The sequence below is a fragment of the Pezoporus flaviventris genome, unplaced genomic scaffold (assembly GCF_033815535.1).
Source record: "Pezoporus flaviventris isolate CSIRO_AGI_PZ_B2104156 unplaced genomic scaffold, CSIRO_AGI_Pfla_v1 ptg000007l, whole genome shotgun sequence".
NCBI classification, from domain to species: Eukaryota; Metazoa; Chordata; class Aves; order Psittaciformes; family Psittacidae; genus Pezoporus; species Pezoporus flaviventris.
Genome location: NW_026892555.1, coordinates 84,301,854 through 84,327,448, shown reverse-complemented (window position 1 = coordinate 84,327,448; position 25,595 = coordinate 84,301,854). Strand labels below are relative to the sequence as shown.

Sequence of the window (25,595 nt, the reverse complement as noted above, 5' to 3'; positions counted from 1 at the left end):
CCAAAATCATGATCCACCCAGCACAGACTGTGCCTGTGCTCAGCACCACCTGCTTCAGATGAAGGCAAAGAAATGCCTTCACATTTGGTGGATATAAGATAATGTCTTCTCTTTCCCATCCTTCACCCTGTCCTGCATAGTCCCCTTGAAGACCTCACACTAATCCCATGAATTCAGAGACTGATTTAATCCTTCAAGCATAAGGCTTCCATTGTTATTATTGTTATTATTATTGTTGTTGTTACCACCATTACCCCTATTCCTACTCCTACTCCTATTACTATTACTATTAGTCTGGAATAACTGTTAACAGCTTGTGTTTACTATAGAAACATTTAATTATGTTTTAAAGCTTGGTGAACTGCCTTCTCAGCATCCTGTAGCAATCTAATTTAAATTCTTTATGTAATAAAATGGTCTAATTGTGGATCCCATGCAAAAGTATGTCCTCTTACCAGCTTTAAATTTCCTGTCTTTCCTTATGTAATTGAAATCCTTCTATTTCTTTCGTGTTGAGGACCAGAAGTGCTGAATTTCTGTCCCTACATTCTCTCTCCCTGTCACTCATTCACTCCTTGTTCAATTAGTTGCTTACTTATTAATATGGCTAGTTCCAGTGCCCTCCCTGTTTAAAAGTTTTTCTCTATTCTTATAGTCTTGTTGCTCCACTCTGATCCCGGTCAAATAGTGCAGAAAATTCAAATACAACTTTCTGGAAAGATTTCTTAATTCTCATCAATTTTAATTAAATTATTATCAATGCCATAATGATTAATGAATAATATTAACATTTTAGAAAAGGGATCAGGAATTGAACTTCCTCTGTCTTCATTCATATTTTAGCTTTGTAATGTATTACGTGGCCCACGGCTTTCAGTGCTTGGTACCTACTTAACTTAAGACTACAGGAGATTCCCCCTGTGGAACTCAGTCTGTTTATTTAGGTGTCTACTCATGTGTTTAGGAATCTCACTTGAAAGTGTATTTTTTGAACATTCAGGGAAATGTGATACATTACAGTGAGAATGAGAAAGAACTTTCTTGGGCAATACAGTTCTGATAGTTATTTGCCCAACCAAAAGCCCACTGTTTTTATTAAAACTTAAGCAAGTAGATACAAAGATAGTAACTCTTATTCTGACTGTTGAAAATACCTTACCTTCTGTTAAGGACCCTTGACTTACAGTTTCTGCTTCTTTACTTTCAAATGTTCTGAAGTTCTGCAGATGTCTGTAAGAAATTGAGGAAGCTCAGAAGCTGAAAGGTCAGATGGGAGGGGAATAGTGGCTTTTAGGCACACTCTGGCCAATGCTTAGTTTTAAGAAGCCAGCCTCCTGGTGAAAGAGAAGCTCGGCTACAGAATGGAGGGTCAGATCACACTTCTCTGGCAGAAAATGCGATTCTTTGCAACTGAAGATGGCTTTTGCTACCAGTCAGAATGAGACTGGAGAGATAAATAACCCCAGTTATCTCCAGGAATGCAGTTGTGAGGAACATGAACACAGCAAACTTCTTAGTTGCAGCCAAAACAATGGATGTCATGAGACACGGGATGAGCTTTTCTTACCAGTAAGTAAGAGAGACTGTTTGGGAACTAACATCATTTGGCTAGATAGAAAACTCTGTGTCTGAGACAAGGCTAATGGTTTTGACTCAGTTATTCCCTGCTTCACATGCAAGCCTGATGAGGCAGTGAGATCTATGCCAGTTCTGAGTGTCACCAGTAAAGACTGTTCAAGAAGGCGTTTTAGTTTGTTAGATAGAGAGTGAGGAAACCTTCAGGGGAAATGAGAGGCTAGAAAATGGAGAGGACCAGAACAGAAGTAGATCCTACAAATAAGCCAGAAGTTATGAGGATCTGGGGAACATATTAGTCAGATATGCCTATTAAAGACATCTGTATATATGGCAGCATCTTGTGAATTCAGAGAACATGATGCCAATTACGACCGTCAGAGAGTCGTAATTTTGGTAAATGCATAACAGGGAATTCAATAAAACTGGGAAGGTATCAGAAAAAGGAGTTGAATAAGTGTAAGTATTTAGACAAATGTAACAAGCTTAAAAGCAAAAGAAAAACAGAGTATTTTGCTGTGCAGGATGATTTCAATAATAATGGGTGGTAGGGAAATGTAATGAGACAACAGAAACTATTCAACAAAGAAGGACTGGCCACAGAGGCAGGGGAGATACCACTGTACAGAAGAATAACGTGAACATTATTTAGCTGAACTTTAAGTGGGAAAGACTATGAAACTGAATCTCTGAAGACAAATAAATAAATACTAAAGTAGAAATTCCAAAGCATTTTAACAACTTCCAGAAAATAAAGACATTAGCAGATCTTTGGTGCTAATATCCAGATTAAGAAGTGGAAATGGATTGAGCAGTGTCGAACTCAAAAAAACTATTAACAAAATAGTCATAATAGGGACTTTGGATACTCCCCTGTGCTTGGCCAAATAGATCGGGAGGCACACAGGTTAGAGGAGAAATTTCTTGACACTTGATGCTACAGCATCTTGGAAAAGTGACACACAAAAGGAAGAAACTAGTCTTAACTCATGTATTAATCACAAACTGATTGTAGCTCATTCACTGACTCTTTAATGTCTAGGTGGGTAGGCCACAAGGCTAACTCAATACAGCAGCTCCTGTGTTCACAGGTCATACCTTTTATCTTTTCGAGGGGTTGCTGTTTCATTTTCTTGAAAAACTGTAATATAAGTGCATATTTTAATATCTAAGAAATTCAACAAAGAGCAACTTCATGTTTCTTCTCCTAAATCTACCCTTAAAATTTGGCCAGAGGTGAAGTACTAAACACAACTTTATGAGCTGCTTTTCCTCCCAGGAGTGTGAAAGCTTTCAGAGAGCTTCTCATGTGGCTCACCAGGTACCAGCTTCTTGATAAAGCACATAGACACCACACACTTTCCACATATTAGGATTCATTGAACAGGATTCATTGAACTATAGCTGCACATTGCTCAGGTATCTCCACTTTCCAAGCACGGTTTTGTGTTGGCTCCACAGCAAACCAGACATAACTGGTGTTTGTACTAAGTCTTGTTTCAAACGCTCCTACCTAACCCTGCTTGCTTCTAGAGGAACACCACCTCATCTTAGGTTTATTTGAGACACAAACTGGGTATTATAGCCTCATCGAATGCTAGGCAGGGCTGGTCTTCACTGCAAGCTACCACTGTGTCACAACACAACCTTGAAGAGTCCCCTTGGCACAATGCCCACAGTGACTTGGCAATTGCATCCACCTAGGCTGCACTCAGCATTGTGGCAGCCAGCTGCAGTTAAAACCTGCTGGGACCACAGCTCAAGAATGATTAGCTGGCATGATGACAATCACGTATTTGTCTCCACTAACTTCAACTTAACAGACAGGAATAAGCAATATGCCAGCAAGGAAAGGCATAACTTGTGTACACACTGTGCAAGGTAGTTCTGAATGTGTGAATAGTGATAACAAAAGTAATGAATGAGGGAAGGTTGCACACCCATAGAGAGAAGGAATCACAACAAGGAATAGCTGAAGAACAGGGTCAGGCAGGCGTGAGAAGAGACTCATTAACCCTCCCATGGTTGCTACCTACATAGGAAGGCCATTTGGATGGGACAGGAAAAGGATGCAAAGGAGCAGTGTATTTTTTTCAATCAAAAGCCATCTGTAACCTATGCTGAAAATTACTTCTTTCTTCACTTCAAGCATATTAACAGTTGAATATATGATGGTATTACTGTTGACACTGAGGACATCGGGCTTTAATGAATCAATAGATTTGTTTCATCTTTAACTAATTTGAACCTTTAATCCTCTTGCTTGTGCAAATTCTTCCTTCAGGTCAAAGCATTAAATAAGCTCAAGAAGTAAATAAGGAAATAAATACCAGAATCCCCGTGGGGAACATTTAAATTAAAGTTTTCTAATAGTCAAATCAACTTAATGCTGTGATCACAGACTTCAGCTTCTTTCCCTTCCTTCCAGCTCTATGGTTGAAGCTGTGGGAATAAATAGCCAAAAAAAAGGGATGGCCTTTAGTTTTCTTTTAGTGTATTGATGCTTGTTTTGTGTTTGTTTTGTTTTGTTTTTAACTGCTGTCTATATAGGCGTGCAGGAACTTCTAAAACACAAATTTGTAAAAATCAAACACATTTTAGCCCAAAATAGCATTCCGCTGTACACCCATGTTGGCTATGCATTTGACTTTTTCAATGGATATAAATTATACTGCTGCAAACCCTTCTGTAGACAAAATCTTGCTGATATAACTGTTTTCCACCACCACAACGTATTTCAGTTAATGAGTCAGAATACGCTTTGATATGATACCAAAATATGGTATAAATGGTTCCTCCTGGGGGGAGGATTGCCACTTACTGTTAAAGCACAGATAAGTTCTGATCTTTTTCTTTTCTCTTTCTTGGGCTTTAATCAGTCAAGCCCATATCTAGTATTTCTCATTCAGAAATAATACAGCTTCTTTTCAACACCTTTTTGACTTTTGTTCCCTGCCTGTGGCCTTGCTTTGATTGTATGGTCATCAGAAAAGAGTGTATCTAAAATCTTCTTGAAAGCAGAAGTTCTGTTTCAAGCAACAACAACTGCAAGATCAAACGCCTCAAATCTTAAAGAAAACTGACTTGAAAGTTTGAAACTAACAAATGGTTTGTAGTTGGCTAAGACACTTGTATTTAATATTGAGGAAGCGATGACTTTCTGGCCTCCAGTGGAGCATCTTCTAGACAGACAGGCACACAAGAAAATGAAGTCTTAATGCCGTGAGCTTCTTGAGAATGCTACAATAACATTCTGGCAGGCTGGGCTCCTTTGGCTCTTGTACTCACTGCAATTTGAATGTCTCTTTTGGTTTAGTGTGATGCTTGGCAGGTTTCCCAACTTTGCATTATCTGGGAAAAGAAAACAAGTGAAGCTGGTACGTTCAAGGAGCCTTTGAAGAAGCTTCTTCACAGTTTGCTCATAGCAAAACTGTTGGCTGCATGTAGGAGAAGTGTTAGGAGTGCAGCTTAGACAGCTAGCTTGAAAAGGGTTTAACTGAATTGCATCCAGGCACCAAGATGCTCAGATACCACAGCAATGTGTGTGGTATAAGAACCTAGATAGAAGAAGATTAGATACCAAAACAGACAGAATTTTGCATGTGATTTCCTGGGTTTGTTTAAACTTATAGCAGCAACAGTTGATTATAGGAGGTTCTGAAGGCTGCTTTCATGGGTGGGTTATGTCACTTATGCATTAGGTTCCAGCCATAAATTGCTGGAAGAGAGAATTGCTGGAAAGAATTCCCTGTGGCAGGAAGCCCCTATTCATAAAAAGCTGATGGAAACCATCCCTCTGCCTTCCCACTCAGGGGAAGAAGCAGCAGATATCAGTGAAGAAAGACCTGGGGGTGAATGCTTGTAGCATGATGACAGCAATGGCAAAATTCCCATGAAAAAAGCATCAAAATGGGCAGGGGTCATCACCCAGAGAGACCCAGGAAGTCATTGCAGACAGGAGTTATTTGTGGTCATCCTCTAGATGATTGCTGTACCTACTTCCAGATTTAGTCGTTCTTCTTCTACAACATGTGAATCCCTTAGCTCTTGTAATCCATCCTCTGGCTTTTAAGAAAGGGTAGGTCTTTAATTGCAGATTAATGCTTTAATGAAATTCTTGAGACTACTTTGAAGTGACTGGGCAAGAGAGACTGGCCCTTCAGCAGCAGCTGCTGGCACAAGAGTCACAGCACACATTGCTGTACAGGGAAGGCAGTGCTGTAAGACTCTGTGCACAGCCAGATCCATAGTTTTTTCTCCAGTAATGCCACAGGGCACATCTGCACGGCACAGCACGGCACTGCACAGGGATACTTGAAGTGTCCCTGAACAGTGGTCACACTGATTTCACAGCAGGAATAATTAGCCCACCTGGAGTAGGATTCTAATATACCTATAAGTGGTTGACAGCCCTATACCTGGCTGTTCAGTGCAAAGTCAAATTTCTCTTCCTCTCCATAGAACCGCATTCTGCTGTGTGGACCCACCTGCACTGAGAAGTATTGAAAATAGTAAATTATGAAGTTTAGGAGCTTACATAAATTTTGATCTGCAGTTTTCAATCTGCAGGGTCTTATTTATTTGAGAAAGTGGGAAAGCTTTCAAAACTGATTTCATAGGTAATGCATTTATTTTTTTTTTCTTGGCTGATATTCCAAGTTTTGTTTTTATTATTTCCTTTGAATATCTGAAATTTTGCATGAATTTCTACTTACTTGGAAACACCAACACATGAAGTAATTACCAGTCTCTCCTGCCTAAGTTAACAGCCTTATCCTTCCTCATGCTGTTAGTTCAAGGTCACAATGATAGATTTAAATCCTTCGTGAATTTTCATCTGACTTGCTGCCCACAGAAAGTGTTCATTAAAAGATCCAATTTCCATTGGCATTCTCCCTTTCAAAGGATGTCAACAGGAAACAGAAATGCTCAGGCCTTTGTGAATGATCTGCAAGGACATGCAGGCTTATTAAAAAAAAAAAGAAGCAGCAGTTATCCAAATCCTTTAGTTTCTGCTTTGAATGACTGGCCATAGGAATGCAGGCTAAGCTGTATTTCAGCTGTTCCCAAAACTGTGTACGTGTAACTTGTTGACAGTGATAGGTACATCAGGCTCCAGTGACAGCTATGTGACCACTCTGCTGATCATTCTCCTGTAGCAGAACCAGCCTCTGCCTCATCTCAAGAACACCAGGCACAAAAGAAAACAGACATCTGTTTTTTTCAGAGGACTTGCACTGGTAGCTCCTGCTCTTTACTGAAAAAATAAAGAGAGATCCTGGTCACCTCAGCTCTCACCCTGTGCTCCCAGCAGCCAATAGGTTGTAAGGAACTGCACGACTTGCTCCAGCAACTGATGTGAACATCTGATAGCTGGGAGAGCTGAGACAGGACATGTAGGAGATTCGATTGATGGGAGCAAAACTCAATACCCGGAACACCAGCTGACTTCATTGGGAACTACCCATCACCACCAAAAGGAAAGAAAAGCCCATCACAGCCTTTAAGTATCAGTGCTATATTTTTAACATCTTACCGGTGTCCAAGGTATATGTCTTTCACAGTAAAAATTACTTGGAGTGCACTGTGAATTCACAGACACAGATCAGTGCTGAACATCTGGTTAAAATAAATTACAGTCTTGTTTTGCAAATAAAAGTTCCTAGGGTCTACATGACAAAGTCTGGCCAGCATAACTATCTCATGGGGAAAAAATCACATCCCTAGTCTACAAAGATAACTATTTTGGCATTATTCCCTTCCCCACTATGTAGACTTACGTAGACTTACACCAAAGAGTCGTCCTTTTGCTAGTATAACTCGCACTGTTTGGGAGGTACTTCAACCATGCTGGCACACTCCTGAAGCTGGTATAAGCCATGTGTCCATCAAGGGATTTGGCCAGAACAGTGACACCAGCAAAGCCCCTGAAGAACAGAATAATCCTTTTTCTCCTGCTTTACTAGACTCTAACATTTTTCAGTTTAAACTTTCCTGCTAAAAGGAAACACAGAATTTGTGCTGTGTCTTGTATCATTTCTTTTTACAGGGGAATTAAATTATACATAAGGGTAGGAGGTATGTTGCTTTCAGACATCCCAGTGGTACTTGCTTTTGGATGGGAGAAGATGCCACTTCTGTAGGATGCCTGTTGTTTCTTTTGGTATTGGTTTTGAAGGTGGAGGGGCAGAGGTGGTTTGCATTTTATTAAGTCTTCTTACTTTGGGTTTATGTGGTGGCACTTGAACAAATCTAAGGTCATAGTTAATGGATTACAACTGTGTATGCAAATGAATTTGAGCTGTTTTGAATAACAAAACAAAGTCCTTCCAAAGTCTTTGTGAATTGTATTCTTTGTATTCTTACATTATGACTCTTCCTTGTTTTTTCATATGGTCTCTGTTAGCTTTTACCTGATAACATTTGGCAAAGGACTTTCTGGGTGAACCCAAAAATTCAAGATTTACCAGCCAACCTTAACCTATGAGCCCCCAGAAGGCAAGGCTACTCATGAAACTACCTTGGCTTTAAAGTAGGATCCAGCTTATTGTGGCAACAGGCAATTTTTGGCTGTCCTATTTAGACAATTCATTTTGTCTAAATTCCCACTTGCCTCAGTCTGTGCAGACTCTCATCATTCCTTTTCCCACTCCTTCACCGTTCATTTGTCTTTTGGGTCTTGTGCTTTTGTGCAAGTGGTGAACAGGACAGAAAGGACAAGAAGGAGGAGTGGAGGGGAGGCATCCAAACCACAATCAATCTCTTCCAAACAGATGCAGACCGGGAGCTTCCCCTTATTTTAATTTCCCAGTATCACTTAGCTGTGAAAGGATGAAAACAGGGAGCAAGCCACCAAGAGGCCACGTCTCATGTGTCCGCTGTGTTGGAAGGGGGGCACATGCAGCTTGCTCTGTCAGGCTGCTTGACTGCCAGGACATGTCTGCCTCCTCTAGAGCTAATCACAAAATCATAGAACGGTTTGAGTTGGAAAGGACCTTAACACCATCTATTTCCAACCCCCTGCCATGGGCAGGCACTGCTCACACTAGATCATATCACCCAAGACTCTGTCAACCTGGCCTTGAACACTACTGACACCATTCCCAGTGGATTACGGCACTCAAGGGCTGATTTAGGAAATGGCAAGAGAAAGCAACGACCAAAAAATGCTGCCTCTTCTCTGCCTCAAATAAGGCTTTTACAGGTGAGCAGAAGTGGTTTGGGCTGCTAATGAGGTGTAGGCTGCCAAAGAAAACATATGCGCAAATTCATATTTTCCAGGTGGCTGCTGGTAGAAGTGTAACTGTCCATTGAAGTTACAGCACGAGCTTTTTTTGCACTTACTCATTAAATTGCAGATTTATCATGAGGTTACTTTATCATAGTCTTAGCTGTGTTGTCTCATCATCAGCTCTGTAAATCAGGTGATTGTCACAAGATACAGAAATAGACGAGAGCCTGCTTCAAGCCACATGAGGAGTGGGTGGCACATCAGCAGAAGGTGCTGGTGGCTCTGCGTGACCTGCACCAAGGACCGCCAAGACCGCCGCCCCAGCTTTGTGCTACTCTTGCTCAATGCTGAGCACGAGTTAGTCAAGCCAAAGGGATTTGGATCAGAATGGAGTGTTGAGACAACAAACACGGGATCGAGTGTTTCCCTGAGGGATGTTAAAACAAGAAGCAGAAAAATGCATGACTGCTCCCTCGTGGCTCAGCCAATGGGCCAACCTGCTCAGACTGGTTTGATTCTACCCTACTTGTTTGCATGCACACTCTGGCTTTTCTGGCTGGGGCCACCCCAAGCCAGGCCGTCCTCACCAGGCTCACAGCCTTGCTGTCTTGCTTTCCTCTCACTACCTTTGCTGATACCTGTGCCTCCAGCCCAGCACAGCTGGACACACTTGTTGAATAAAACCCTCCATGGCCTCGATGACAAACACTGCCGCAGCGCTTTGAGCATTTCTACAAGCAGCTACTTTCGGTTCCCATTTCTGAGGCGGTTATGTGATTTAACTCTTCTTGCAGCAGCCCGAGAACAGCACAGGCAGCTGGAGCAGGCAGGGAACGTAATGGGGGATGTGTTCACATTTCCCTCTATTACCAGTGTATCTGCTGCAGCCACATCTTCACATTTGGACTTTTAAATTAGGTAGGCTGTTTCCAGTATAAGAGGACTCATACTGGAAGTAAGTTATGAGCAAGATGGAGAATTTAGACAAGATTTTGTGAGGAACATGTATCTGTTGTCATGAAGACCCTTCTTGTCATTGTTTTCATGCTAAAGTCATTCTGAACATTTGGCAAGGGTCCTAATGCATCTAGCTTCTTTTCAGGATGCAGGTGTAAGAGCAATGTTACAGCATGAGATGAGTCCCCACAGCAACTCAGTGACACTTGTTCTGTCCTCCAAAGTGATCCACAAATTGGTGTTTCCCAAGTTTACTGTTGTATGTGAATGAAAACTGTCTAGAACAGCTTTGATAAATGTGAGTAGAACAAGAAGAAGGTAGTCTCAAACTGAATAGTTTTCAGTGCAACTGAGAGTCACGAAAATATGTGCAAGGACACATTTGTTTTCTAGGTAGGATTTACACACAGTTTCTAGCACTCTACCCAAGTAGGGTACACATTGTTTGAACATCAAGGATTTTGTCCAGAAGGCCTTCCCACCTTCTTTCTCTCATTAATGCTAATACCGCTTCCTCAAAAGCAGCACCCCTTTTATACCACCAGCTAGCTGCTGTAGTGACATTACAGGCATTATACTGGTGCCAGAAATACCTCATTTTAGTGTCGGCTTTTCCAGGAATAAGAAAACAAGTCAGCCTCCACTGGGTCTGGGCTTTTGCATATTGCAGAGCCATGTCTAACTGAATTAAGTAGAGACGCCAAGACTAAATTGCTGAAACATTTCTCAGGCTGACTTGGTTTAACAAGAATGTAGCCTAGTCTGAACACGGCATGGGTCTCTATGCAAGCCGAATGATCAACACCTTACAAATCATGTGTTTAAAGAGGTGTCGTGACCATTACCCAGTTTATGCTTCATGGTGCAGAGGTCTGGAGGAAATCTGCTTTCCAGCAGGGTCACTGTCTAGGAGCATGGACAGGAGGAATAGTCATCCCTGTTATTATAACCACTCACATTTATATATTCCTAAGCATATGCATCAGTTTTCACGAACAAACCTAATCATGATTAGTCCTTGCTCCTTCGATGTTTCCATCTGAGTGCCATGTTTAGTCAGCCTTATGCAAATAGTATTTCCACTGATTTCAATGCACAGAGACTTCAGTGTGAGCCTGGCAAGACTAGGATCTGCAGGATATGCCCCCAAGATTACAGGCTCACCCATGCAAGAGTTTATACAAATAGATAGCCAGGACAAGGAACAGAGAAGTTTGGTAAGACCACTGTGATGAGAACCAGTTTTGTCCAAAGTCAGAAGCCATTTCTACCACAGGCAAAAGCGAAGGAGGAAAGGAAATATTTGGGATGAGGATTTGATCAGAGGTGCACATGCTGAAGCCACTCTCCAGGCAGGTTCTGTGCCCGTGGTCAGCAAGGTTTGTGTGGTGACACCTTCTTTTCCTTCCCATTGTAATTCGATAACGTGTACCTGGCATGACTGCCAGCGTGTTGGCACTCCCCAGTGTAAAATGATACCGGCCTCTCTAAAGATACCGACCTCGTGAAAAAACCACACTTTGGCACACCACAATCAAGGCCTGAGCTATCCTGATTTGCATGTACTCATGACTTAGACTTGCGTAAAAGACCCATAAACTCTTTGGGAAAAGAACAGCTACAGATTGCCTACTTTTTGTGTTCCAAGAACTTTTCTCTTTAGCTTCATAATGACATTTTAATGAGGTTTCACTGCATAGAAAACATGGGACGATTTAGCCAGCTCTGTCTTCTCCCTCCTTCCCTCCCCAGGCTCTTTCTGAAATGAGTTACCATTCAGGAACGAAAGCTTTTATGAGGATTTATGTCATTTGTATGCAGGCAAGAGTTTTGGAAGTCATTCAGCTGCTAAACCTTGGCATTGGCGCAAATGCCATTCCCACTCCGGGTAGCAAAGGTGCCTTGTTCAGACCTGTGCAAGTTTCTTCAAAAGTCGGGAGCTAGTGTGTGTTTGTTTGTTTGTTTTGGAGTCACAGAGAGAGCAGCATAAAATAGCTGCAAGGCAATTGCTGTTCAGTAAAATGGAATTCTCACTGGCTCTTCATTCAATACAATGTGGCTCAAGAGGATATCCTGCCAACCCAATGATAACGAGGGAAATAAAGTCACTTCCTCACCAGCTGTTTGATTCAGGTAGAAAAAGGAAGCCTTTACTTCCTCATGTTTGCTCTCCCCACCGCCCCCTCAGTCAGAAAAGCCAGGCTGAAACTGCCTTCTCCCTCCATATCTTCAGCAGGGAGACATCAGATCCGTAATGCTTCGCTGGGCTCAGCCTATGGGAAGTACGTACTTCTCTGTGGACGAGAAGCTATCTATGCCTTGCCTCTCAAGCACGGGTGAAGGCTGAGCTGCAAAAGAACTGAGACGGAACAAACTCGGCTGAGTGCGCAAGCAAAGAATGACCATGTAATTAAAAATGACATTTGTTTCTTGGATCAGAGCTGCCAAATTTGGGCCAGTGAAAGACCAGGATAGTGTGATGCGGATGCTTTGTTTTGAGACTGCCTTGTCTCAGTGCACTATTACTCCTCCAAGGGTAATTTTGCCCTGGGCTCCTTGTAAATCCCAGGAACTCTGGCCAGGAAAATGCTATGTCCTCCCTGCATATAATTCATCAGGCAAGAGGACAGCGAAGGGTGCCCTCAGAGCAATCTTCCTGGCCTGACAATCAAGCCTAGGTAGGCAAAGACAGGCATCTCAGGTGCTTTGGTGCTAAAAGCAGCTTAGGCAGAGCTTCTTTCCCTTCACTACTGCCACTTTCCTTGCTTCTCAGAAACAGTCAGTGTAAAGTTGTATAGTAAACCAGCAATGGACTGATTTGACTTAATAAAAGCTTCTTAAGAAATGACTTTTTAAAAACTTACAGAGCTGAATGAAGAGTTCTTTTCCATATAATTTTAACTGCCCTGATAGAATTTTATATCCAGGATATAACTTTCCATTAAATTTTGAAGGTCTTAAAAGCAAGGCCTGCAACCATTTTCGTTCCAGTTATGTAAGACTTACGTAAGAAAGGTTGACCAAGCCAGAACCTGCCTCGGTCTATTTGCCAAGGGGACCCTTGCTTTCATTATAAAGAGTGCTTTTCAGAGGACATCAAGTGTTTCAAGCAATTTTCCTAATCTTATTTATTTTAGCGGAGATTCTCTTATTTTAAACAGACCGGTTTAGGTGACAAAAATCCAGTGACAAATACATGGGTTTACAGAAGGAGAGAAGAGAGAAACCTTATGAAACAGCTGAGATTCTGTTTAGGGCTCTTTTTGTGCTAAAATAGTTTGCAGCAAGGGGTCATACTTCCCTCCCCCCTCTCCTTGTTTTAGTACATAAAATGGACATGTGTTTATTTAAAACACGTTTGAAACTTAAACAAATAGTGACAGGCTGTTCAAACAAGCTTCGGAAATAGGTCTAATCAGGATGTTTGAGAAGGGGAGGGGGAACCATCATAAAGAGCTACTTGTAATATATAGTGCAGACACCATTAGGTTGGGTTCATGTTATTGTTGTAATACCCTCATGCAGAAAAGTACTGCATGCTGCACAGTTTTTGTTAACATTCCTCTTTTGAGCCGTAGGTTATACCGTACTTTTGCCTTGCCTTCGACTTTTACTGTAACCCTCTGTCCATTTTCATACCCATACCAGGAGCTCTACCAGATCATTAGAAATAGCCTCCCAGACAGACTGGGAGGAATGTTTCTAAACTGGGATAGCAGGGAAGCACAAAATGTGCTCATTTTGGTATTGATACTGTGTATGCGTCAGCTTCCCTGAATATACAGAAGTGAGACCTTCCCACAGAAAGAAACCATGAAAATCTTAATGTTAAAATGTATTCACATGACTCTTGCATTTCCATGGTTTTGGTTTGGTTTTTTTTTTCATTTCCTCTCTTTTCTACCCATAATAATATCACCAACTGTTGAACTTTACCCCTGTTGTATTTTCATAAGGCCTGATCTTGAACTCCCTATACAGACAAAGCTCCTGTGGAAGTCAGTGAGCCTGCACTGGCGACAACAGGATTTAGTACCCAGTCTGTAACATTTTAGGATATTGTGTTACATCATAGCCTTAAGGAGAAATAAAGGCAGCTTTACAAAGAGCCGCACAGCGAACTGTGTATGCTTTTTCAGCTCTGCAACAGTGCAGCAGAATATTAAGGCCAGAGTTTGCAAATGTCTATTTGAAAGATCAGGCAGCTAAGCAAAAGTTGCCAAATTTCCTCCGGAATGAAGAGTTTGTATTAAAACGTTCCTCCACAAAGGTTAAGCTGCTTTCACTCAATAATATATCTTTGGAAACCCAAGTTTGAAAATTATTGCTTTGAGGAAGAAGCACTGAGAAATAGCAGGAGGCAGATGTATTTTCAGGTCAATCAGTTGGCCAAAGCCTATAGCAGTTCTGTTACCGAGTCTTACCTACTGCTATCCACTCTTGCCTACAATGTGCAGCAATATTACTTAATGTAATAACATATTCTGGAAGCAAATACCTATTATTTTCTTGAATCTCACTCAGTGCCTCAGTGAATAGGAGTCAAAATGGCAAAATATTAAAAAACCTTACACGCCCTCTCGTGGTAAAACCACAAACTCTCTTATTCTGACAACGGGAGATGGCAAATGACGGAGGCGAGTTCAGCTACACAATTTATGGCAAATTAACTTGGCTGGAAGGTTTGTATTAATAATAGAGACCTTTCTCTCCTTAATTCATGGTGGAAACCATAACACAGATGCATTTTTAGAAGGCACGTTACCTCCTAGCATAGCAACATTACAAAACAAGGTCGTAAAGGTAGAGAAGGAGAGCCCCACATTAGATGGCTCTTTAATGGGTTTATCTCAGTAGTTTGGGGGCACAATAAAAGAGTTGCCTTAAACGATGCTATCAGTTCTGTCACATTTTAAAAGCCATTCAGCCTTGATATTTGCTGCTTTCATGCCACTCAGTATGATTTATCTATGTCTCAGGAATGCTCTGAAGCTTCATGTTAATTAGGAATTACAGCCTGAAAGAAAGGCTTTACGTGCAGAATATCACCAGTCTTATCACTAGTCCGATCAAATCCCACCGTATTTGTGCGTCACAAAAACTTTATCTTTGCTACTTAAACAGCATTTCCATTTGGTGCCTACACATACCTCCAGGCTTTCACACAGCATCTTTACAAAACAGCTGTCCATACATGGAGGACTGCAGCTCAAAGAAGAAACCCAGGGTAGTTTGGGCTGGGCTGAGGGAGATGACTCCCCCTACACCTCACGAAACGTGATTTGTGGTCAGCCATGAGACATGGCATCACTGTATGCTTCTCCTCCTCTTCCTCTACCTGATTGTCTTGGCTGGAGGGCAAGTCAGACTGACAAGACAATCCCATGGCAAGACAATTCTTGCTCAGGACTGTCATACCAGCTGGTTGGCCCAATGGACCCTACAGCCAGACCACTGCCACATCCAAGGCATGATTAGCAGAAGCACGGGACCTTTTGGTGACAGCTGTGAAAGACCATGAGGGGTGTAACACAAGCCTAACAGCTTTAGTTCATATGGAAGAAACATCTGTGGGTGCTACATGCAGTCTTCTGAGCACATCACAAGAAAACCAAATAAATGCTGCCTTATTTTCAGCAAAGCCAACCAGCAATATAGATGCCCCATGTCCAGTGGAAATTAAAGGTTTGGAAAATGAAGGTCTGTTTACCTCCTTTGTGCATGTTTGTATATACAACATTCAGGAGCCAAAATGGTGGTACTTGTATTTAAAAACGCTGCCTCTGTATTTTCTATTAGACTAGGCATGCCTAAAGCAGAAGTCACAACCATAAGTACAGCAATATTTGTAAAGAAATAAGCAGAACTTTGTGACAAGCACTGCACAAACCCATAGCTCCCAAATCACTATTTTAATAGGTTTGGGAGAGGGTGGGGGGTTGCTGGGTGGCATGATTGCTGAGTGACCACTGAGCTTGAAGAAGTTGTTTTCCCTCTCTGGAAAAGTTACTGCAATTCTGATATTCCATTATTTCCCTTTCTAGGATGCCTTCGTGGAGTTGTATGGCAACAATATGAGGCCTTTGTTCGATTTCTCCTGGATCTCTCTGAAGACTATCCTGAGTCTGGTTCTGGTAGGAGCTTGCATCACTCTTGGCGCTTATCTTGGACATAAGTAGAGTCATCCAGTTTATCGTGGATTACAAAAGTCTTTCAGAATAACAAAATAATATTTTTTTTTCTGTAGCACAATGATATTTTATGAGCAAAACAACTTCCCAGCTAAAGATTAAATCAGCTATTACTGCCAAAGGAAATACCATTTATTTTTACATTGCAGGAAAATTATTTATTAAAAGATATTTACATTTTAACCTGCTATTTTCAGAAACTCTGCAAGTTGTATCTGTCATCACATCATGTTGTTATTCTTAACTTTAATGAGCCCCAAAGTCTTTTAGGTTCTCTTTCAATTAATGCAGCTGGCTAGATTATTTTATCTTTGAAGAGCAGATATACTGACAAAGACCTACCTGCTTATACATACGAGGGCAGTTACTTGAGCTGCTAAAGGCTGTGTAATTGTGTGGATTTTCCTTGCATTTTCCGGGTGGCTGGGAGGGATCTGGAAGACAAGGTCAGCGTGAACAAAGCTCTCACCCTGCCCTGCTGGCAAGACCTGACGGAATAATCGATTCAACATGGTACATACGTGGAGTCAGGATGGCAACTTCTTGAAGGACACCTGGTTGTCCCTACAGGACAGCAGTCGGAAATACAACTGCCTATGCCTTGTAAACATGCGTTTTCAAGTTACCAGTTGCACCATCGCATCATAATCACAGTACCCTGATACATGTTGACTCAAATAATTTTTTTTTTAACAGAAGTGTGAAGTTAAATCTTTGGGGCTTGTAAAAATTGTGTTCCAATGATTTTCTCAGCAGTAAAACATTTTTTGTGGCTACTGACAGAGAAACATCAGGAGACCTAAAGTGCCTGCTTCAACAGAGCAGAGCTGGAGTCTGAAGACCTGACCTGTGTCCCACTTTAGTGGGCTCGTATCTGCAACTAATCCTGTTTACTTACTGAGTTCCTCCAGGGGTTTGAAACCAATTAGATGTGGTCTCTAAATCCCTGAAAGTTGAAAAAAATCTTAATTTTATTTGGCAAGAAGCAGACCTCAGCTGAGTTACAGATTAGCTCTGACTATCCTTGTTTATCAAACTGGACACCAAAATCAAGTTCATTTTCATAACAGGAAAAGAAAGTGAGCTTTATCCTCCTGCCCCTCGCCCTCAAAATTATTTCATGCTAATCATTTCCTAAGACTGTCTGCAGAAAAGATGATGAAACTCAAAATCCTCTCTCTGGACAGAGAGCCTTTGACACCTCGATCACGCAGGTGCCTACTGTCGTTTCAAGCGAAAATAGGGTGGAGGAAAAGGGGGGCAGTGAAGTCATCTGCTCATGTTACAAAATGCAACTCGAGTAAAATTAATGCAGAGTACTCAGTATACAGTTTTATAAACAGATCTGTGTTCTGAAACCAGATGTGTCAATGCATTTTAAAGTGGGGCTTTCTATGAGCTAGAAGGGGGCCAGGAGTCCCGACAAAGCAGAAGGAAGAGTCTGAAGCATGTCCCAGGGGCTGCTCCGAGGCATGGAAATGTCCAGCTTCAAATGTTTGTCAAGCGCGCCTATTTTTTCTATGAAACTTTTGAAATCTGGGATTTGGGGGTAAAGGCATGTCCAGACATGAAAGGTTGCAAAGCTCTGGATAAAATGTATTATACAATACGTAAGTGCTCTAAGGGTGAAAAAATACAGTGAGTAAACTGTAGATTCAACCTCAAGGTTTCAGCCGAATAACTTTGTGGCATTATATGCAAAATCTCTCCATTAACTTGGGAATGTAATATGTTCAATGTTAAGGCTGTAGTTGATGTTGTGTCTTCAAAGCTGCTTTTTTGTTTGTTTGTTTTTTTAAGAGTTGTACATCTCAGCATTTTTACTGCTATTTAGTTGGGGCACCTACACTTTGTATGAGCAAAGATGGAGCGAGCTTATATTTTGAATTTGAAATTACTTTTGATTTTACAGAAACATAGAAATGTTTCTAAGAACACAAAAATGTGAACTATGCTTTTGATTACAGAAAAACGAAAAATCTCAATCAAACAAAAAGCACCTGCAGTGTTTTCAGAGTGCTTCTGTCAGAAGTGGGCATGCTCATGTAGGGTTCATGTGAAAAATATTTGAAATGGGAACAACTGAATATTGTGAATTGAGTGTGGGCTTTGGTTTTTTTCAGCTTCCAAGCCGAATTTGTCTGCAGCCAGTTTCACAACTGGAACTGGCTGGTATTGAGCTAATGTTTCATTTCACAACCTAGTCTTCGTTTCAATTTGTGCCCATATGCCCGTTAAAGTTCATGAACTATTAGACCTCAAATTGTTTCAATATTGTTTATTTTATTAAAGGTTTACATTGTCAAAAGTAGTAAAAGAGTAACTATCAATTCCAGTGCTGCTATACTACCAGGATAATTTGAATGGGTTTTATTTTTTAATACCTTCCAATGGCAAAAGTTTTTTAAAGCTGCTTTAGAAATAATATGAAGAAGACACATGATACACGTTGAAATAAATACTGAGGATTTTGTGTTCTGTTGTGTCTACTCACTGGACTTCCCAGTGTCTTAGTTAATACCCGGCAAAAAGAAGAGTCGTGATGATGACTGTTGATGATTTTATTTTATTAAAGAGCTAATGGAGTTTTCCCATTCTGACTGCAGAATAGTACAGTATTGTGGCTGCATTAGGTATAATGATAGTTGATAATACATTTATTAAGAAACATATTAGAAAACATTGAATGTATATAAAAGCTTGAACTTCTTTAATAAAATCCTCTCCTCTCACTCCTGCATTTCTTTTGCAATAATTCCTGTCTTTCTTCTTCTCCATCACACTTCCACATAAGATTTTTTTCGCACAAAATGCCTTATAGATTTCCGTGCTCCAAGGCTATGCTTCAGTCAAAGTCCATTCTCTGTCACTATGTATGCACACACAGCTGACCACTCCCAGCATATCCAAGTTGTGACAGTAAAAAATAAAAAAGAGGGACACTTCTGAGGCTGGTTTGATGTCGAAGATCAGAGGACAACAAAGGAAGAGGTCAAAAAGTGGCGGGAAGCAAAGGCATGTCTGAAATATCTCCTGGGTTAAAGAGGACTGCTACCTGGAATTCATTCATCTTTCATCCTTTCCCTTGAAAAAGGATGATATAATGGCAGAATAAAAAATTACAGAGACTCCACAATTTTTCTGTACTATAAAACTTTGTTAATTCTGAAGACAGTCTCTTGCAGAACAGGAAATCCATAGGAATTTAGAATAAATACTTTATTTTTCTGTATTCGATTTATTTGTCATTAATTCTTTTTCACTCCATTTATTAAGAAAATAACGAAGGAAAATATATTGCTTCTGAAAAAAAATAATCTGTAAGATCACCTAAGATCTGTTATAGATCAGTAACGTAGGAACAGATGGAAAACAAGGGAAAAAATATTGTGAGTTAAGTATTCTGAAATCGGAGCTGACACAGAGGATGTTTCGTGATGGAACAAGCACTGGATCCACCAAAGGAGTAATGGGGCTGTTAAGGTAACAGAGAATATACAGACGAGGAAAGGGGCTGGCAGATATGGAGCATGACATTGGTATGTAAGAAAATCTAGAGTTTTGTGTGATGCAGGAGTTATTCAAGATAGTCTGAAAATAACTTTTAATTAAAACCAGCTACAAATGTGTGCGCTACACAACTGCAATTACTGAAAATTTTCAATTACAAAATTACATGTAAGCTATTATAAAATTATCCAGTCACTATAAAAGTTTGTTGATTTGCTGTTGTGACTGGGGATTACACAGCCTCAGTAGGGTTGCACTAAAAAGGAACAATTATAGGGAAAAAAAAATGTCTGAAACCAGATGTGCAAGGAAACATGAAGATGAAGCAGTTCAAAGAATACAGACCCGGTAACCCAGTACTTGCATGCGTGCGTTCTCCCCATCTGAAGCAGTGGGAGTCAGCTATACATAACGACTGCATGCTTTGACCCTCAAGCATGACACTCTGCTTAGCTGTGCACCTGCACTCCACTCCACAAACCTACATGTCCTATTGATTAAAAGTATAGTGAAGTAGCATGTTTAAAGCCTACAGTTTTTTTTCCTCTCTCTACTTTTAAACAAGCTAGCAAAATGATTCATTTTTATTGAGTTTATGGCTCACTACTATATGAAAAATTAAACATCTTTTGATTTATGAGTATAAAAAATCTGTCTCATTGTGAAAGCCTAGCTTTGTTTTTCATTCCTATCTCTCTTTCAAACAAGGTTAAATACAAGGAAGACAAAAGAGCTAATTTAATCTGTATTTGGTTTAAATCACACTCCTATACTAAGTTAATGCAGCTTCATCACACAATGAAATCTGTTTCAAAAAGTTATACAGCATTAAAAGTTCCACAAAAACCCTGTATATTTTTATAATTTAAATAGCATATTTTTTCTTTTTCTTCTGAATATTTGAATTTTAATTATCACCAGCATAAATGTACATAAGCAGATATTGTTTATCCAGTACCTTTGAATGATGTATGTATGGTAATGTAGTTTGTCAGTTTATCATCATTTAATATGATTATGTTGTTCTTTGTCTTTAAAATGTTATAAGAACATGCTGCCATTAAACTTTCCATGTCTGTCTAGTTAATATTGTGAAAAAATAATAAAGCACACTGTGAGTTACTTGGTTTGCATTTGCATTGTTTAGGATTTGTTGATAAAAAACTACTCAAAACATTTTGTTCGCAATCCCATAAATGAAACGTTTCCTTCCTGATAGTTCTATTGACATGTTCTACTCAACATTGGCCAGTATTCATCAGCCATCCTCAAAGGCCTCCGTGCATGGAGATTCAAGAACCCAGGTTTGATAAGCTGCTGCTGTGTGAAATGCACTCCACAGATTTATCATGTGCCCAAAGGACCCAAGGACAGATCACAACCAGATGTGTCACCCCTTCTGCTTTCACATACATCTGATGTATGGAAGATGTCTGATGTGGAGGGTGCAGCAAGATTCTTCTATTTAATTGCCTAAACTAGTTTTGTCCTTGTAGAAAGAAGGTGGAAAAGCATATTAGCAAATTTCAACAGGAACACAGAAGTATTTTTGTTTCTGCTGAAGGTTTGTCACAGTTGCGATTGCTTTCCAGCAGGTATTTTGCTTCTTGAAGGTCCATATTAACTGGCCCTCAAATCATGGTTGTGGCCTCATAACTTCTGTGGCTTTAGTTCATGTAGAATATAGCTAAATGTGCTCAGATAATGAGTATTTGACTGCTTTAGGAATCTACCCAGCCTCTTGAGTGGGTTCTGCAGCCTAGACTTCGCACTGTGCTGCCACGGATGCACTTGTGAGTACCCGAAGTTAGTAGTTTAATGCCTTTCAAGGACAATTCAGACACGTGCAAAACATCTACCCCTCTGTCTATGTCCTGAAGGACACAGAAGATGGAGGAAGTCAGCCTGAAACCAAAAGAAGAAGCAACAGCAGCGAAACACAGCTAACAGACTCTGGGCTATAGGATCAAACCCTCCAGCAGAGAGCAAGGTTACTAAATCCTTTGCAAGGCAGAAGGTAAGCAAATTTGCAGTTCTGCAAATCCTGCCATTTCCTCACCCTTACTCTGTAAGACTTGAAAAAAAAAGGAAGAAACAACTTGCAGGAATGTAGCTTCAGCACTGTCTTTATCTAACTAAAACCTAACAAAGGAAGATGGGATTGAGTTTCCCTAGGGAAGCAAACCAAGTTCAGCAAACCCAGGTAAACTAGTTCAGTGATTCTCCTCTTTCTGCCCATTCAGATGACTCCAGTTTTTCTAAAAAGCTAACAGATCAGCACCCATGATTAAATGCCGACCTTTCCACTGGGACCCAGCACAGTGAACAGATGGGGAGAACAGAAGAGGTCTAGATAAAGACAAACTGAATGTTTGACCTGATAACTAAGGTGGGGTTTGGCTTTCTGAAAATTAGGCAGGAGCACCTTTAAAACTATTTTTTCTGGGAAAAAAACAGGAAGCTCCCTTCTCAAAATATACTTGAATAGTCTCAAGCACTGCAAGTCTGCACAGAAGCTGCACTGCTGGCAGCGCATTGCAATCCCTTTGCAGCAGCAGGCTCTAGGTCCCATAGTACCCATAGCTCCTGCTTTTGTCCCCAGTGCTTATGAAATATTTAATGGAAGACTGGAAGTGATTCAAAGTAATATTTACTCCACTGTGGTTGGCCAGATAACTGCATGCCATTTAAGTTCTGCATAACACCTGACCCTAAGAGGAGTTAACCTTCTGCTGGTAAGCAACTTTTTGGTACCAAGAACTGCCTCTGAGGACAGTTTACTCAGGGCAAAAGACCAAGTAGTCAAGATCTGTGCACTGCAAGAAACTGGCTTGTGCAGATGGACAAACAACAAAGCAGCTCCTGAAGCATCCACCCCACCATAGCCTGCAGTTCACATTTTTTCAGGACTTTTCAAGGTGCAGGCAGACTCCTTACTATCCTGCCATATAATGAAAAGTGTTTCTGGATTAGTTCAGCCAGAAGATGCTTCTTCCTGTCTGATGGGGATACCTATTCTGGTACTGACCAGTGCAAAGCTTTTAAAATATGTACTGAGTTGCTTCTTGGATATCCCAGAGAAATGTGTGCCCTTTTCTGCCTGTGCCCTCCAGAATTCCCAATTACAAGGACAGCCACAAAGGTGGGAATGCAATGCCTTGATTATAGTGAGAAGCTCTGAAATCTGAAATCTGCACTCAAACTCAAACACGGGCCTGGTCATGCAGATAAAAATGTGCATCTGGATCAGACAGTACTGGTGCAAAGCTTTGTGAAGCCACGGGTAACAGGAATGAAACCCAGGCAATCTATTTATTTGGAGATGAAGTGGAAAGGAACCTCCTTCCCTTTCTTTGTTCAGCTGATAAGCTACAGACACTTCCCTGCCAATGTGGTCAGATATGTCCCAGTGGCATAGTTGGTAATTTCCTTAAGGTCACCTGGAGTTTTATGCAGCTTTAAATGTCTCCCCACCTGTACATTCCCACTCTAAAAAGATCACTGATCCTCAACATATCCAGTAAGTAATTTTTTTCCTTTTCTACCTCTGCCTTCAAGAATATTACTATTCTCAGCTCTCTGAGAACTTGAAAGACCCTTTGGTGGACAAGGTGCAATATATGTGGATGATACTGTCAGTGGATTATTAACAATAATGCCCAGTGTGCATATCTCAGGCTATGCTACTGCAATCGTAAGCACCATGGTGGTCTCTGCATTGCTAGACCACTGAGCTGAGATAGTTTGATCCAGATTATGAACAGACACCTGATACTATTCTGTCAAAGCAGCCATGGCCCATGCTAAGGTGTTTACTCAGGCTGTAGGGGAATGAATGACATCGGATCCAGCATAATTTGGTTTGAATGGCACAAACACACTTTATCCTGTTGTTCTGGGTTTGCATAGCAAGGTTCTGGTGGCTGGGGGGCTAATGGGGTGGCCTCTGTGAGAAGTTGCTAGAAGCTTCCCTGATGTCCAATACAGCCAATGCCAGCCGGCTCCAAGATGGAACTGCTGCAGCCCATCAGTACCCACAGCTTCTCTGGGCAGCCTGTTCCAGTGTCTCACTACCTTCATCATAAAAAAGTTCTTTGTTATGTCCGATCTAAACCTACCCTGCTTCAGTCTGAACCATTGCCCTTGTCACAGTCTTACACATCTCAGATCTTAACAGCACCTCACAACTCTAAAAAACAGAATTAAAGAACAGAAGAAAAGAAAAGAAAGACACTGTGACTCCTGGATAGCTTGGAAAGAAAACAGCAAGAAATCAGAATATTAACCCATGTGCCACATGAGAAACCCTAACAGGTGCCAAGGCAGTCTTGAAGGCAACAGCACTGGAATATGTGGAGAGGCATCACGCCTCCATACCTGTTACTGTGTGATCCCACAACACTGCAAACAGCAAATAAAAGTGACTTTGGCTACATAGCCCCTCTTCCTGACCTGCACCACCTCCACTGGCCCTCTCCCACCAAACAACTGAGGAGCCCACCAGTGGGAACCAGCAACGCAAAGCACATCAACCAACCTCAAGCACAAGTTTTGGCAAGCCCCTTTCCTAGCAAAAAGATGCCAGCACCCTATAATACACCTGGCAGGCGGGGGAGAACCCACGGCGCTGTGGTATAATTAATGTTGCTTTTCAGCACAGAGCCAGGGCACAGACTTACCCCATAAAGCTCTCAGTAGAGCCAAGCCAGCAGCCTGTGCCGCCTGAAAGGGACCGCTGCCTGCACTGCTCTGTCCTCCGATAATTTTGCTTGAAGGCAAAACTGGCAGCAAACCAAGGTGTTCTCATGAGACTCTAAATTAATGTTGCTGAAGGAAACTGGCTAGTAGTTCATGTGGCTCTGGGTTTGCTTTCCATCTGGCATCGGACTTTGAATTCCCTCCACATTCAGGACTAAAACAGGTGAGGTGACTGGACCATTCAGCACCCCCTACACATTACTAATTTCCTTTCATCCAGGCCTTTAAAAAAAATCCCTGATCTTGCTACAGTTTTGAAATATTATAGGGTTTTTTTTTGCACTTAAAAAAGCAGCTGTTATTTCTCTCCAGGCTTTGCTAACATTCTTCCCATTAAGTAACTCATTTACTGCTAGCAGCAGGCACAGCTTCCTCCAACACACAGCTCTAAAAGAAGTTGAAGCATTTTACACTTTAGAAATGTGGCTATGGAAAAGAAACTAATGTATTTTAAACAAAGGTGCTCATTTTCAGCTCCTCCTCATTCCTCTGCCTTACAGACAAAGTATCTAATAAGCCCTTCACTCTTGCTGCTGACTAGCTAAATCAGCACGATGAATTGTCCCGGTGTTTTCATTAGGGACATAAAATCAATCTTTAACCAAGGACAAATAGCACTTCCACTTACATCCAAGTCACAGCTTCCAGTTCTGGAATTAGCCGTCAAGCCTGTTACTTTATGGCTGCTTCCTTGTTTTCTGCCAAAATGGAGGAGGAAAGGAAGGCTGGGCCAGAGATCGTACAAGATGGTATTCAAGTAGTGGAAAAGATAAAAAAACCTCCAACAAGGGATGAGATAGCATCCCAAGTTGATGGGTCTAAGCTCCTCTTCATATCACACACTTAAACTAAGGAGAGGTTCAAGCTGAATGTGGGGAAAAATTCTGTACAATGAGGGTGGTAAGATACTGGCACAGAATACCCAGAGAGGGAGTAGATGCACCATGCCTGGAAACGTTCAAGGTGAGGCTGGACGTGGTTTTGGGCAACCTTATCTAGTTGAAGATATCCCTGCTCATTGCAGGAGGGTTGGACTAGATGACCTTTGAAGGTCCCTTCCAACCCAAACTATTCTATGATTCATGCTACCAACTTGAGAACTACTCGCATCACCATCTACTGGGAAACTCCCATTAATATCAGCTGGAGATAGGAAGAGATATTTTAGTACTTTCACTGGAAATGGAGCCATTGGTAGCTGCACAACAGATTTAACTTCTATACAAGGTTATTCAACTACCTGAGAAAAGGATGGATCTTTCTCCAAATATCTTCATTTCTCCTAAGTTCAAGTTGATTGCGCTGGGAAGCTCCGTGGCTGGAAAAAATCAGGCAGCCATCCCAAGTGCTGCTCATCCCTTATGAGGACAAAA

General features: G+C 41.2%; 1 protein-coding gene across 1 annotated transcript in view; it reads left to right on the top strand.

Moving 5' to 3' along the window:
- BCL2 (BCL2 apoptosis regulator) overlaps positions 1-20,586 on the top strand; it is a 98,155-nt gene extending 77,569 nt beyond the window's left edge. Inside the window, exon 2 of the mRNA XM_061449306.1 lies at positions 15,808-20,586. Coding sequence (XP_061305290.1) covers positions 15,808-15,942 — 135 coding nt within the window. The 3' untranslated portion in view covers positions 15,943-20,586. The remainder of the gene's footprint in view (positions 1-15,807) is intronic.
- Positions 20,587-25,595: the final 5,009 nt, after the last annotated feature.